Genomic DNA, 16854 nt, shown 5'->3' with positions numbered 1-16854 from the left:
TTGCTAATAATTTCCAGATTGCCCTGAAAGCTTAGATTCAAGGACTTGAGAGCCATGAACTCCAAGCCAGTACTAGAGAGAGGCTACACATAGCTGCCAGGACTCCTGACAGATTGCAGACACAGACAGGAGACGGAGAAGAAAATCACTTTCTCACTGTTCTATTCTTTTTTTCTAGGACATTCTCTGCCTTTGAGAGTATTCTAAAAGCAATTATTCAAATGGATACACTCCTGGAGAGGCTCTTAGCGTGCAAACATCTTGGTACAAAGCAGAAGAACCTACACTCTCAGTGGCAGAGCGGCAGGTTACATTAAGCAAAGTCTGACTTTATAAACCTGCTCTTAAGATCCAATTTTCTCTCTCCCAAAATAGCTGTTTCCATGGCTACACAATCATTTATTGTTAGGACTTAGAGGAAGTGCATTTTGGGGGACAATGCCGTAGAGATTGTTTTTAAGGTTCCCAGTGGAAAGTGGGGAGCTGTGTATCATATATAATCTCTGGTCATTTGCACAGCCTGCTTGATGATTCAAATACACCCATTTTTACCAAAAGAACAATACTGAGAGCTCAGTTACAGTAACTGTTCCACACGTCTCTAGCCATGTCAGTCCTGGTGAGGGAGTCTGCAGTCCAGCTGCCCTGGCCTCAGCACAGCCTCTGGTCTGGGCCATGCAATGGCCACTGACTGGGCCAGTGGGGCAGTGTGATGGGGTGGGGGACAAGGCTGGATGGGAACATGCTGCGTGGCTGCTAACCAAACTGATCTCCTCTGCTTCCTCTGGGATCAGCAGCAAGGGATGAGAAGAGCAGACAGGAAAAGTGAAGTCAAAACACTCACCCAGCAGGCACAGAAAAGCTGTTCCCTCCCTATAGTGCCACAGACTCACTAGTGGCTTCTGAGAGACTTTGAGCAAATTTCCCTTTTCCCGAAGTTGCCTGAGCAACTTTCCACTCCTTGTGTGCCACATACACAACACAGGTCTCAATGGCCTTTTCACCTGCACAGCACAGGCACTTTATCAGCGGGAGCTCCACTCCCGCGTGTATGCGTGTGAGGCGTGGAGAGCCGCACGGCTGAGGGTGAGGCCCTATAAATGCATGTGGAGACTGTCATCTGTAGATGACAAGAGGAGCACTGGCTCCAGGAGGAGACTGCCCTGCTGGCCAGGCTGGACCAGTGCTCCCGTTACTTTTCCTGCTCCGACTCTTCCTTCCCTGCTATCTTTCTTTTTTTCAGATGGAGACATGACTCACATAATACAATTTCACAGAACATAAAAATCACCATTTTGAAGTATACAATTCAGTGGTCTTAAGTATATTCACAAGTTTGTGCCACCATCACCATTATCTAATTCCAGAACATTCTCCATTATCCCTAAAAGAAACCCCGTACCGTTAGTAGTCACTCTCAATTCTCCCTCCTCAAACCCCTGGCAACCACTAATCTACTTCCTCTTTTTTTTTTTTTTTTAAATATATTTTATTGATTTTTTTACAGAGAGGAAGGGAGACGGATAGAGAGTCAGAAACATCGATGAGAGAGAAACATCAATCAGCTGCCTCCTGTAAATCCCCTACTGGGGATGTGCCCGCAACCAAAGTACGTGCCCTTGACCGGAATCGAACCTGGGACTTTTCAGTCCACAGGCCGACGCTCTATCCACCGAGCCAAACCGGTTAGGGCTCCTCTTTTTTTAAAGTATGTTTTTATTGATTACAAGGAAGAGAGGGGAGGGGAGAGGGAGACAGAAACATCAGTGATAAGAGAAAATCATCCATAGGCTGCCTCCTGCACACCCCCTACTGGGGACCCAGCCCGCAACCTGGGCACATGCCCTGGGAATCCAACTGTAACCTGGTTCATAGTTTGATGCTCAACCACTGATCCACACCAGCCAGGTGGAAATGAGAAATTTAAAATGCTTTTCTAGTTAATAAAATTTTAATTAGCAAGTAGTTTCTTTAGCTTATGCAGTGGCGGCTCATTAAAGCTTTAGCATATGCAGTGGCGGCTCATTAAAGCTTCCACTGCTCATGTTGGCGTGAGGGGAGCCAGTCTGCGCTGCGTGTTGGTTTTACTGTGTGGAGCTGAGGGTACAGCTGCTGCTCAGCAAATGCTTGCAGACTGGGAGGGTGACATGGGAGTGGAGGGTGTAGCCAGTTCTTGGTCGAGATCAGAAGGAGATTAAGTAAATCTAACTAACACCATCAGTCTTCCCCCATCTCATCCTTCTTTCCACCCACTCCTCAGATGTGATGTCAGGCCCTTCCTCCTGAGACCAGCTTCTGAGGACTGATCTTCCAGGGGCCAGGAAACGCCTCTCTCTGAACTCACTCTGGTGTGTCCATGCATCGCCACGGCTTCGTGTGCCACCAGAGGGCTGATGACTTCCCTGCTCGGATCACCAGTCTCGCTCTGAGCCCCAGGCTCCACCCAGCTGTCTACTTGAACGCTCCCCTTAGATATCACTTTGGCGTCTCACACTTAACTTCTCCAAATCAGAGCTTGATGCCTTCCTCTTTTCTCCCATAAACAACATCCCCATAAATGGCTTCATGCCTCACTGCGTTATCATCCTTTACCCCATCCCCTTTCCTCTGCCGCCCTCACCCAATCTACCACCTCGTTCTGTCCCTTCAGCACCCAAGGCCCAAGGCTCACCTCAATGGCCACCACCTGACCCAAGGAACCCCATTCAGGTGTCTGCCTCCCTTTGTTAATTTTCCATACGGCAGCCAGAGTGACCCTGACAACCTCATTCATGGAGCCGCTGGGTACTCACTGCATTTGGAAGAAGATCCAAGTTCCTTGGCACTTGGAAGGCGTTGGCCACAGCGACCTCTCTCACCTGCTTATAGACACTCTTCCATCACCTATCTGCTCCCAGACTGGCTTCCGGTCAGGGCCTGGGTCACACCCAGTGCCTTCTCCTTGGGCCCTGCCATTGGCACCTGCCACCTGGTGATGGTGCCTGAACTCCTCAGGATGAGAAACGGCTGCCAATGGCCACACCACTGCTTTCTCCTTGAAATCTGTATTTACAGCAGAGTTCCACTAGTTGGTTCCAAATACTGTGAATTCCCGGATTTTATGCTTATGGAATCCCTTCAACATGTATGAATTTTTACAGTTTACAGACTAAAAATGTAAAAGTGCTGATTTCTTGCTGCCCAAAGGGCCATATAAAACAATTAAACACAGTTTTTGTTATCAAACTAGCAAATATATCTAGAACCCCTTGATGAACATTTTCTTGGGGGACCATTATTCTCTAATAGTTACAGAATGAATCTAAAATACCAAGGAATTTCAGGGAAAAGCAGTCAGCCAGCCTTGGCACCAGAGTCTTTTCCTTATTTCTATTTCTCTCCATTACATTTCTCACCAAACATTTACTTATTAGTAATCATCATCTACTCTCAGGCCCTAATTTACTCCGGTGTATCACTTTTTACTTTTTAAGTAAGAGTTTGAGCTTGATTGCAGTGTTGCTATTATTTGGGGTCCCTGCCACAAAACTGAACTATGATAACGAATATCTCATCACATTATAATGTACACTATGCCTATGACCCTATAGAAGTGAAAATGAACAGAACTGAAAACAAAGGTCAGGATAAAAATAATACCACACGCTTCTGATTCTTCCCCGAAACACTGATTCCTACTGGATTTTCAGTTTTCCATCTCCTTCATGTGCCTCGTTTTGAAAGCTGATTTCTGCAGTGAGACGTTACTTATTTGTCCCTAGCTTTCGAGAGACACCAGTGGCCCCGGGAGGGCAGCGCCCCTGTGGTGCAATCCGAGCCTCAAGAAGCCTGGGCCTGGCTGGGCGGACTTACTATTGTGCGCAGTCGATCAGCTGGTATTCGTTGGACCTCTCGAAGCATGCCTTCACGCCTTCATCATCCCACAGCTTCTTCACGTGATCGAAGAACTCCTACAATTTGAAAAAGTTACACGTGAGAGCACGCATGTGTTATATAATCTTTCAAAGAGTTAAAAGTAAAAAGAAACTGCCCCCCGAAGTTTGCAGGTAGCGCATGAATTATTTTCCTTGAGGAAGTCTACCTGACGCGCGGAAAAATGCCCAGATCTCGAATTCTGTGTGATGAAAAACCGATGCGTGTGTGCCACCATCATGCAAATTAATCTGTCAAACACCCTTGTCGTTCCAGGAAGTTCCCCAAAATAAAAATTGCAAGTCAAAAGTTAGTGACATTCATTAACCAGATATACACATAGCTAACAATCTTAAAGTTCTTGTTATTCAATAACTTTAAGAAAGTAAGCAGGAGGCACCATCCTAAAGGCAAGTGAAGTGGTGAGGGGCTGGCAAGGTTGGGGATGCATGCAAACCTTTGGGGCTATCAGAGGGCTTAGGGGGCAATTATTTATTCATTCACCAGTTGATGGACATTTGGGTTATTTCTAGTGTTGTTTTTTTTTTTTAATTTGTTAGAAACTACTTTAAAAATATATATATTTATTGATTTCAGAAAGAAAGGGAGAGGGATAGAGAGAAACATCAATGAGGAGGAGAATCACAGATCAGCAGCCTCCTGCCTGCCCCCTACTGGGGATTGATACCTGATTGGGAATGGAACTGGGACCTCTTGGTTCATAGGTCAACACGCAACCCAGCTGGGAGGATTATTTCTAGTTTTTGGCTGTTATGAATAATGCCGCTAGCAATATTTGTGCAACAGTCTTTGTGTGAACTTTTATTTTCATTTCACTTGGGTTTATACAGAGAAGTGAAATTAACTGGGTAAAATGGTCAGTGAATGTTTAACTTTAAAAAACTGCTAAGTCGGTTTTCAAAGTGGCTATTCTATTTTACATTGTCAGGAGCAATGTCTAGGAGCTCTAATTTTTCTACATCCTCACCAATACTTGGTTTTTATCAGTCTTCTTAATTACTATATTTGAGGTGTAGTGACACCTAATTATGATTTCAGTTTGCATTTCTCTAATGAGGTTGGATATTTTTTCATGTAATTGTTGGCTACTTGCATATCTTCTTTTGAAGTGTCTGTTCAAATATTTTATCCATTTAAAAAATTGGGTTGTATGTCTTGTTAGTTTCATTTGTTTTTAAGAAAATTTAAATTACAGTTGACATTCAATATTATTTTATATTATTTCATAGTAGTTAAATATTTATATAATTTACTAAGTGCTAAGTCTAGTACCTACCTGACACCATATATAGTTATTACAATATTATTTGCTATATTCCCTATGCTGTACTTTAAATCCTCATTGAGTTTTATTCTTTTATAAGAACAAGAGTCCTGCCAAAACCGGTTTTGCTCAGTGGATAGAGCATCGGTTTGCAGACTGAAGGGTCCCAGGTTCGATTCCAGTCAAGGGCATGTACACTGGTTGCAAGCACATCCCTAGTAGGGAGTCTGCAAGAGGCAGCTGATCGATGTTTTTCTCTCATCGATGTTTCTAACTCCCTGTCCCTCTCCCTTCCTCTCTGTAAAAAAATCTGTTATATATATAATTGTTTTTTTTAATTTTTAAAAATATATATCAAATATATATATATATATATATATATATATATATATATATATATATATGGTCTTAAACTCTTCTAACCTCTATGAGAGAGGGAACAGAGGGTCATTTGAATTTCCACATATATTTTAAGATTAACTTGTCAATTTCTATTTAAAAAGCCTGCTGGTGTTTTGATTGAAATTGCCCATTTAAAAAAACTTATAGATCAGTTTGGGGAGAATTGCCATCTTAAATGAGTTTTCTAATTAATTGACATGACATATCTATCTATTTATTTATTTTTAATATATTTTATTGATTTTTATTGATTTCTGCATTTGATCTTGTGTCCTGCAACCTATTTAATTTCACTTATGAGTTCCAGTAGCTTTCAATTCCTTTCAGTGCAGCTGTGTACGGAAATAGTTACCTACATAGCTCTGGCCTCTCTGCTTCTCTCCCCGAAGCACGCCCCGCGAGGCCCGGACAGGAGTAGAATTCCCTGTGGTTTCAAAGGCAGGAGGATGGAGCCACGGGACCTTCCCTGCCACCATGGCAAGGTTTCATGGTTTTTGTGGCTCTTACACGTTTCTTAAAGGTACAATAAGATTTATCTAGAGATTCTATCTGTAGTTTCTCAATTATAATCTCACCAAACAACTGGGGTGAGTATTAAGTTTTAGTAATCGGATCCACCAGGACCCAGAGCAGAGGATTAAATAAATCTACTCTATAGTGATGGGAACATAATTTTCCTTAAGCATTATTAAAAAAAAAATTAATTTCTTAGCTTTTGCTTTTCCCACCCACAATACTCCCACTCTTACACCTCAGATTCTTGCTGTAAAAGCCCAATTCTCCGAGGAAAATGTGCCTTGGAGCATGCCGAAGACACTCCCCGGAGAAACTGACTTGTGTGGGAACAGAAACAAATAATTAGGTATTTTCATCAGGGACTCAAAGAATCACGACTTTAGCCTTTGCTTCCAGACAAGGCTCTGTCAAGTTATCTGACACAAATTCTCCTTGGAACATCAAGCTTGAATTACATAACACTTTACGGTATTATTCTTGGTCTTCTTAGTCACTCCAAATTAGTTTTGCTTTAAGTGCTGAGAGGTACAATGGAGAGAGGAGACCCTCTTTTAGGGAAGAAGTTTAGATTGAAAGCAAATGTCTTTATAAGCGAGTTTGCTATAGTCCCATGGACAATGATATATTTCTTTGGGAACATTTTAGCGGAAAACGTAAGAAAGGTGTCTAAGAGGAGTCATACAACAATATGTATGGTTTGGGCATGGACACTGGTAGTTGAGTGCCTGGGCTCAGATCCGAGCTGGGGAAACCTGACTGCTGAGGTTCCCTTTTCTCCTTGGCTTCATGTGGGGGGAATGAGGGGAGGGACCGTGGGGTATGTATGTATGTATGTATGTGTGTATGTATGTATGTATGTATGTAACTTCTCAGAGGCTGCCTGAGACTCATCAGTGCTTGGTGGACGGGGAGGGGAGCATGTGTGAGGGGTAAGGGATGGAAGGACACAAAGAAAGGGTGGCTGGAAAGACAAAACAAGCAGGACAGGGTTGACATCAGGGAGGGCAAGTTCAAGATAGTCAAAACTGTGGTGCCCAACAGTGTGATGTGCTGCTAGTGGTGGTGGTGGTGGGGAGCGTCTAGGGCAGTGGTAGGCAAACTGTGGCTCGCAAGCCACATGCGGCTCTTTGGCCTCTTGAGTTTTTAGCAAAGGCCAGCTTAGGAGCACCCTAATTAAGTTAATGACAATGTACCTACCTATATAGTTTAGGTTTTAAAAATTTGGCTCTCAAAAGAAATTTCAATAATTGTACTGTTGATATTTGGCTCTGTTGACTAATGGGTCTGCCAACCACTGGTCTATGGCATCCTTCAGCTTTGGATTCGACTCGGTAGTTTTGGTACAACTGTGGCAAGGCCTGCAGGATGCCAACAGGCCAAGAGAGAAACACATGGCGAAGAAAAAGAAGTCATGTGCAGGCTTGAGATCCAAGTTCCAGAAACATCTGCAGGACACCTGGAGGCATAAGGCATTATGCTGGGTGCTGGGTATGGGAGAGAGGACACAGGGTTTCTGAACCCGAGGAGAGAGCTGTGCTCCAGTCAGGCAGGTGCAGTGTGGCTGTGCAAAGAACCTGCGACTCAGACAGGCATGGAGGGACGCCGCCGCCAGTGGGTGACGTGCAGCAGTGTGTTTCCGGTTCCTGGGCTTGCGCTGGGCTTCCAGACCTTTCCAGAAAGGCCCCCAAGATAATGTGACTTGTCTAGACACACTCTTAACAGCTGGTGAGGGTGTGAAGCTGGCTGAATAAAATGCAGCAGATGACTAGAAATAAGGGAAGGAGAGGGCCGCAGAATACTTACATGTTGGCTACAACTTAAAAAAAATTTTGCCTTGACAGCCATGTGCTATGAACTGAGCCTCCAAGTCCTTTGTCCAAAAAGAGGGACTGTCACTGGGGCTGACAGCTCATCCCTTCAAGGCAGCTGGGAGGAGTGGGGGATGTGGAGGAGGGACAGGGAGAAGCCGGGAGGGATGATGGGGGGGTGTAGGCCCACCGTCCCTGTCGTGTTAATGGACGTATAGCCAGAACCTTAACATTAGCTGATGATGTCCTCATGGAGTTGGACTTCGTGTGGGGTTTTGCTCTGTGAACTTGTAGCTTTACATTCTTCGTCACCGGACGGGCAAGAGAAAGAAACAGCTACAGAAGTCTGAGGTGATCAAATCTCCATGTGGCTATAAAATAAAAGGCTGCAAAGGCAACCGCTGAGTTCCTTAGCATTTCTGCAGCAGCCCGGAGTCTGGCAGCAGGCAACTGGCATAAAAGGGAGAGGAAATTGTCCAAAAAAACTCAAACACTTTGCCGTTTCATACGTATGTATTTGTATGAGATCATCTTTAAGGTTTCTCCTAGTGCTAAGACTCTCTGATTTTAAATTTTATGTCTTCTTTTTCTTTTCATTTTGTATGTAATGATTTAACAGAGATATAATTTATGTACCGTACAATTCACCCAGTTAAAGTGCACAATTCAGTGGTGTTTAGCCTATTCGTAGAGTTATGCACTCATCACACAATCACGCTGAGAACATCCGCCTCAGAGGAAACCCCACACCATCGGCAGTCCCCCCTCCCTCAGCCTCTGGCAACCACTAATCCCTTTCTGGCTCTGCCTATTCTGGACATTTCACATAAATGAAATCATAGAATACCTGGCCTCTGTGTCTGGCTTCTTTCACTCAGCATGCTTACCCATGCATCATTTGACGGACATGGGTTGTTTGCACTGTTTGGCCATTGTAAACAGTGCTGTTATGAACATTCGTGTATGAGTTTTTGTGTGACATATGTTTTTAGTTCTCTGGGCATATGCTAGGAATAGGCCTCCTTCCTTTCCCAAGAGAAACGTCTGGAACTATTTTATAAGAGTTGGAATTTCTGACTCAACATGCTTAAGTCATTTCAACATTCAATAACTTTATTAAATACCTAGTTATTTACCCTAATGGATGGATCGTGTGGCAGATGGTTTATCTTATCTAGCTTTTGAATGCATTTCAGATTTAAATTTGAACACAGATAAACCTGACATTCCTGACAATTCCAGCCTAGTAAGAAAGCCTCAAAGACAACCTCACCGCCCAGCACCTCCTTCCTACTCACCCACCCACCCCCACACACACTATCCACCCACTTGCTCTTCTACTCAAGCAAGAGACAACGACCCTCTCCTGAGCTCACATCAGGCCGCCTGCACTGGAACAAGAGATACCTATGAAAGGGCGGAGCTTAGAGTGGCCATTGAACGTTTGGAAAAAGGCATCTGGGGTGGTGGGAGTGGACTCAATCAAAGCAAGGGGTGTCATCCATTGATTCATTTGCAAGTATTGAGGGCAGGAGTGGGTAAGACTTGTGAGAGGGCAGTTAAAAAAAGGAAGCCAGCCAAAACCGGTTTGGCTCAGTGGATAGAGCGTTGGCCTGCAGACTGAAAGGTCCCAGGTTCGATTCTGGTCAAGGGCATATACCTTGGTTGCGGGCACATCCCCACCCGTTCTTTAAATAATCAGCCTCATTGAGGGGTTTGGGAGACACCTGCTGTTTGTCATGTTATCCATCCATCCATCCATCCACCCCCACCTGCCTACCTATCTACCTATCGTTTATTTATCATGTATACATATATGCTTGAAATAAACATATGGAGATAAGAATGTACACACACACACACACACACTTTTAGTAATTGTTAAGGCTGTTGATCCACAAGGGGAAAATCAGAACACGGCATATTGGATTTGATTTTAAAAAGAAGACAAATAATAATACATATGCTTATACCACTTCAGTTTCACGGTCTGTGGAGAGTAGAGAGATACATGAAAAAAGAAAGGAAAGGGGCAGAGAGGGAAACAGAGACACATGTGGGGGAGAGAAAGACAGTGTCAAGTGAAGAAGAAGGGAAGACAAGAGAGAGGACCAAGGCAAAGAGAAAGACAGGGACACAAGAGAGACAGAGGGTACCACAAACCCAGCAACAAGAAAACAGTAGGACATTTTGTAAACTGTATAATTTCAGACATTACTACTGAAACTTTACCACCCCCCCCCTTTTTTTTTTTTTTTACAAAAACTATGTGCAACAGTAATGACTTTGAGTGGTCCGTTGATAACAACTGGAGGCTACAACCTGCTGGGGCTGGATGGGGACCCAGTATGAAGCCAGTGAAAAGTTCTCTTTGTGGAAATAACAGAACATTTATGTTTAAGGCTGAGCAGTTAAAGATGTCACACAAGACATTTAAAAACGATGCTGATCAACCAGTCCTAAGAAGGCCCTAGTACTCAGAGCACAGCACTCCTGTGCTCTCGGCTGGAGCGAAGGTATCTTTCCCTAAGCGCGTGCTCAGGCGTACTGATCACCTCGGGGCCTGGGGACGCAGGCGTGGGATCTTGGGGCTCATTAGCTTGAGGAGTAATTTCCAAAGGTGATGCTACAAAGGGTACATTCATTTAAAACATGTTAAACTACTTACGTGCTTAATGATCTGACATTCACATTTGATTTTAAACATTTCATTTTATGATATAAGCATTGCTAAATAAGAGAGAATGTATCTCAAATCCATACAGGCATTTGACAACTATCAAAGTTATAATCAAAATATAGTATTTATTTATTAAGTATAGTTGGTATGCAATATATTATTTCTGGGTGTACAATATAGTTATGCGACATTGTGATCACCACACTAAGTTTAGTAATCATCTGTCACCAGGCAATTTTATCACAATCAAAACATACAATTCTGAATGTCAGCAAACCATTATATATACATGGTGTAAATATAAACATAATTCATACATCCTTGAGGAACTGGATTAGTGTTTGCCTTCCATTGTAAAGATAAGAGAAGACGGGAGAAAACTTAAATACTAACTACTTTGAAAATCCTTTTTTCTTTTTTTTTTTTTTTAAATATATTTTATTGATTTTACATAGAGAGGAATTGAGAGGGATAGAGAGTTAGAAACGTCGATGAGAGAGAAACATCGACCAGCTGCCTCTTGTACAACCCCTACTGGGGAATGTGCCCACAACCAAGGTACATGCCCTTGACTGGAATCGAACCCAGGACCTTTCAGTCCGCAGGCCGACACTCTATCTACTGAGCCAAACCGGTTTCGGCAAAATACTAACTACTTTGAAGAAGAAAGAGGATGGACCTGGAGAGCATCATGCTAAGCGAAATAAGCCAGTAGGGGAAAGATAAATATCACAGGATCTCACTCATTTGTGGAATATAATGAATAACATAAACTAATGAATAAAAATAGAGGCAGAGGAAAAAAATATTTTAGAATATAATAGAAGTAATCCTGTTATTTGCAGGTTTTTAATATTTCCTACAACTTTTGTGATATTATACTATGTTAGTACAGTTTTGGTAATATTATATTTAAAAACGTTTTTTCTTGAAATATTTATGTTTATTGCATGTAAATTATTATATTTAAAATAGTTTTTTTTTTTTTTTAGATATTAATGGTTATTGCATGGAAAAAATAAAATTTGATTTACATTAAAAAAGAAGAAGAGCCAAAACCGATTTGGCTCAGTGGATAGAGTATCGGCCTGTGGACTGAAAGGTCCCAGATTCGATTCCATTCAAGGGCATGTACATTGGTTGCGGGCACATCCCCAGTCGGGGGTGTGCAAGAGGCAGCTGATTGATGTTTCTCTCTCATCGATATTTCTAACTCTCTATTCCTCTCTCTTCCTCTCTGTAAAAAAATCAATTATATACATATATATATATATATATATATATATATATATATATATATGAAGAAATAGAATTATTGGCTGGTTAGGGGAAGGTCCTATTGAGGTCCAACTCAGGAAGCTGAACTTCCATCGGGTTTGCTGAATGAGAAGTGCAAGAAGCCCTCCTGGGACATTCTGTTATCCACCCCAAAGGTTTCAGTCTCGCTCAGGAACGTCACACTGACCCAAAGGTGTGAGTGTCAAACACCCGTTTTACATGTTTGTTGTTGAAAACTGATTAGCTCATTATAGATTTGTTATAGGAAAGTATTTGTTATACTTTCCTATGCAAATCATACAGGGTGGGGCAAAAGCAGGTTTACAGTTGTAGTTATTATTTATTTACTAGAGGCCCAGTGCATGAAAACTCGTGCACTTGGGGAGTAGGGGTTCCCTCAGCCTGGCCTATGCCCTCTCACAGTCTGGGACCCCTCGGGGGATGTCCACCTGCTGGCTTAGGCCCCTCCTTGGTGGATTGGGTCTAAGCTGGCAGTCAGACATCTCTCTGGCAGCCTGGGAGCCCTTGGGGGATGTCGACTAATGGCTTAGGTCCACAGACAGAGGGCCTAAGCATCATACATCTCAAGGAAATAGTTCACAAAATCTAAACTTTTCTCATAATGGAACTGATATTAAGTACAAAGCCTTTCATTATACCTGCTCTTATGTCACTGTCCTTAAATCTGTGGTTTAGCATTAATGATAGTTGGTAAAAACATATACATTTTTGATAAATTATTTTAATCTATATTGCACTAAACATAAATTTGGTCTAGGTGATTGTAGGTGATTATACCTATCAGCCAACCTGCTGGTCTCTAATGTTTTATCTGAATGTACCACATTCACTAGTAGGGCAACTCTGTGTGTGTGTGTGTGTGTGTGTGTGTATACTATATGAGCTTAGTGTCTTAATATTTAGATAGTGTGGAATTGGTTACAGTTTCTCTCTCCCCCCCCCCCCCCCACCACCTTTTTAAAAGCCTTTACAATGTTTTACTAAGAAAAACACCCAGGAGAGAGATCAGCTCATTTATTTCAAACAAACAAGCGTGATCTCTTGATAATCAACCGTCTGTTTAGAAGGCAAAAAAGTCCCTGTGGCTTCTCCGAGCTCCCCTCCCGCCTGGATGGCTACGCGGTGCAACAAGGGAGCGGTTCTGCTGTGGCTACGGAATAACACCCGCTGCCCCGCCGCTGCCCCGCCTCTGCGGCCGGCACCCGCGGCACGAGCGGACGGGGAATCCCGAAGTAACTGGCCGGCGGGTCTCTTTAGAACGGCAGCATCACGTCCAGGGACTCCGCCTGAGGGTCCCAGCTTAGGAATCATGCAGGCTTCCCAACAGGGAGCTGTCTCTCACGGCTACTCGGGACAGCTTGGAGAACCTCTCCTTTCGGACCAGGGTGTCTTGCTCTCTAAGTTCTGAGGAGAAGCTTATTTCTTTTCTTTTCTTTATTTTTTTAAAATATATTTTATTGATTTTGTACAGAGAGGAAGGAAGAGAGATAGAGAGCTAGAAACATCGACGAGAGAGAGTGTCATCGACCAACTGCCTCTTGCACACCCCCTACTGGGGATGTGCCCGCAACCAAGGCACATGCCCTTGACCGGAATCGAACCCGGGACCTTTCAGTCCCCAAGCCGACGCTCTATCCACTGAGCCTAACCGGTCTTGGCGAGAAACTTATTTCTTTACTAAGCACTGAAATAGTTTTAAAATATATATATATATTTTATTGATTTTTTACAGAGGAAGGGAGAGGGATGAGGGATAGAAAGCTAGAAACATCCCCTACCGGGGATGTACCTGCAACCAAGGTACATGCCCTTGACCGGAATCGAATCTGGGACCTTTCAGTCCGCAGACTGATGCTCTATCCACTGAGCCAAACTGGTTTTGGCTGAAATAGTTTTGATGGAAGAATCAACAGGGTGCAAGACACAGAATTTTACGTCATGTTAAATGCCAAAGGGTTCTCAGAGGAAAAAAAAAAAAATCAAACATGTTAACAGACTCATTCCACCTCAGCCTGCACCTGACCCCCATTGTAACGTTAAGAGTTAAAGTAGGTTTTACAAACGCGTGGTGATCTGCAGAAACAACGAGGTCCCTCTGCAGCGTGAACACAGCACTCTCATAAACAACAGCCCCTGCGGACACCATGATATCAGCTCCCTGGGAGCCGGAGACCACACATGCACTAATGATCGCCCTGGAGAACGCTCCTGTCACAGCAATGGTGTGGCGAGGTCCCGGGAGGCACAGGGCACCAGCCAGGGCTCAGGGCATTCCCACCCCATCCCATCCCCCCAGGCCCAGCCCTCAGCTCCGCATCAGAGGAGGGAGTGCTTGAGCCGATTATATTCAAACTGTTAAAATAATTCTCCCACGTTAATCCTTACCTTGAATATATCTGGTATCTCATAATTAAAAAAAAAAAAAAATACTTTTCCTGGAACATTGAAAAGCTCTAGAAAACAGAAGCCTGGAACGTCCTAGACTTTTCCTTTTCAAGATCAACGACCTGAGCCTTCCCTTCTTTTTTTGAATTTATGTACTTATTTAATGGAGGGATCATCGACATAACATTATATTAATTTCAGGTGTACAACATACTAGTACTGATCCACTATTGCCCCATATTTCAAGTGAGCCTTTCTGTCTTCACGCTCTCCTACAGAGCCCACGCATTCCGGTCTGGAATGTACTCCACACAGATGTTTACTTGGAGACATGGCAGCATCTGTGGGTTACAGGCCACATCTTCAAACACCGACATTTCATAGCAAGGCCATTTTCTAGCTTCTGGATCTAGAGTTTTCATACATTTTCTCCAAGTCAGAAGAGCATTATTTGCATACGAGTAAGTAGCATATAAAACTCGGTGTCAATCTGACTGTTTCCAAATTATGGTAGCAACTGCCAAAGTGGGGATAAAATATAAGTAAGGTATAAGGAGAAACACAGGTACTTTATTTAAAAAATCCCACTTAGAAAAGGATATTTTTGCCTATGTTTGGAAGCCATATATGCATAATTGAATTATTGGATGGGTGGGAAATCTGGTTATCTATAGTCTTCCCCACCAAATATGCTTTTCATTACCTATACATGGAGTCAGTCCCCGCAGGGGAGCTATGAAGCAGTGAAAAGAAATGCAGAGAGTGGGACTGCAGACCACCTTCAAGCAATGCTGACATGGAGGGGATCCACCACCCACAGCCTCTCACGTCGGAAACCTGGCCGGTGCCAGAGTTTCTAACAATTTACACGTCTGCTCTCACCCACTGTGTGCCCAGCTCAAATGCACGTGAAAGAACGGGACGGTTGCTGTTTTTCATGGTTCCTCAGTTTGCCTGGGACTAGACTTGACCAACTTCCTGGCATTCCAAAGCAGTGCCCTAGGACTTACGCTGCTGGACTTATGCCCCTAGCACTTAAACCAACCGGCCCTCTACGTTTCAGCAAGCCCGGCTGGCATGACAGCAAATGCCAGGCTGACAAAGGCCCCGGGCCTGCTGCAGGGAGCTGGGGCCCCTGCCCCCCCTTGGGGCAGGGCCTGAACCAAGACCGGTCTCCCGGTGGTATTTGTGGTTCAGAGTCCTCTTTATAACCAACCCTTTTCAGTTAGTTTATCCTCCACATACTGTTGATGACTTTCCATGAAGCAAGATTTGCTCTGAATTGTGAATACAAGAAAGCCTATTTATTACTGTGACTGAGAACCGCAACTGCAGAGCAGGGACCACACTGTAAGCCAGGCAGTCAGTTCTGGCGGCCACGCACACATAACCAGACAGTTCCTGCAAGTCCACTGAGAGTGTGGCCGCAGCCCAGCTCGCCTCAGTGCTGACAGGCGCACAGGGTGTTCTGTTATCACTGCCAGACCTGAGGGCGCACAGAAACCACTGGGAGCTTTTAAAACAGGCGGTTCCTCAGCGCTGCCCCCAGAACTCCCGAGTCCAGCCTCCGAGGGCGGCTTCGGGCTTTTGCTCGAACAGCCTCCCGGGTGGTGTTGAAGCGCAGCCTGACCTGAGGTTAGCACCCTGAGCCACGGCTGCAAAGCGCTCAGAGCTGGCTGGGATCTGGGGATGGCTCCAGGTCCGCTCCAGGATTCATTTACCGGGGCCGGGAGGAAATAAAAAGGGAATTTTGCAGAAGGAAGTAGGACGTTGGCAATGCCCATGAAACCAGGTGCCAAGTCCACTTTGTGCCCTTCTTTATTACATAGCTCCATGGTCGGCAAACTGGGGCTCGTGAGCCACATGTGGTTCTTTGGCCCCTTGAGTGTGGCTCTTCCACAAAATACCACGGCCTGGGTGAGTCTATTTTGAAGAAGTGGCATTAGAAAAAGTTTAAGTTTAAAAAATGTGGCTCTCAAAAGAAATTTCAATCTGTTGACCAATGAGTTTGCCGACCACTAACCCAGCTGGTCCAAAGCAGGTTGCCATGATCCTATTAAGCATATACTCCCTAAGTACACATGAAAACATTATTTAGTAAAATGCACCAAGCCAGAGAGATCTCAAATACAGGCAATCTTCCACCCATTAAATCAGGTTTATGGTTTTTAGTTAAATGATGGCTGCCAAATGATGCCAAAGTCTGAAATGTCATACATCCACCCCTTAGGTCAATGATGCAAAGATTCACTAGTGATACAATCATGTGATGCTGTAAATGCTGAGAACAGCTTCTGCCCATCATACTGAAGGTCATATTGTTGCTCCCAGGCTCAAGAGTTGTTGCCAAAAAAAAAGAAAAAAAAAAGAAAAAAAAAGAAAAAAAAAGAAAAAAAAAAAAGATGTTATTGGCAGACTTTAGCTCTGATGGAGGTACATCTTAAGGAGATATAAAATTCATTGTCTTGAAATTTGTACAGAATAGGCTTTTGCTATTGTCAGATTCTTGTTTTTCCTTTATATTGCTGTCAAGGGGAGTGGAGAAAATTTTAAACTAGTATTTTGTT

At 43.7% G+C, this 16854-nt stretch overlaps 1 protein-coding gene across 4 annotated transcripts in view; it reads right to left on the bottom strand.

Annotated features, from left to right (window-relative positions):
* GNAL (G protein subunit alpha L) overlaps positions 1 to 16854 on the bottom strand; it is an 84555-nt gene that overhangs the window by 26238 nt on the left and 41463 nt on the right. For all 4 annotated transcript variants that reach the window (XM_084887690.1, XM_084887691.1, XM_084887693.1 and 1 more), the window contains one exon: positions 3853 to 3950. In XM_084887690.1, coding sequence (XP_084743816.1) covers positions 3853 to 3950 — 98 coding nt within the window. The remainder of the gene's footprint in view (positions 1 to 3852; positions 3951 to 16854) is intronic.

The sequence above is a fragment of the Pipistrellus hanaki genome, assembly GCF_964339955.1.
Source record: "Pipistrellus hanaki genome assembly, chromosome: 6".
NCBI lineage: Eukaryota > Metazoa > Chordata > Mammalia > Chiroptera > Vespertilionidae > Pipistrellus > Pipistrellus hanaki.
The sequence above is the reverse complement of the archived record's forward strand: the minus strand, read 5'-3'. Positions and strand labels throughout refer to the sequence as shown.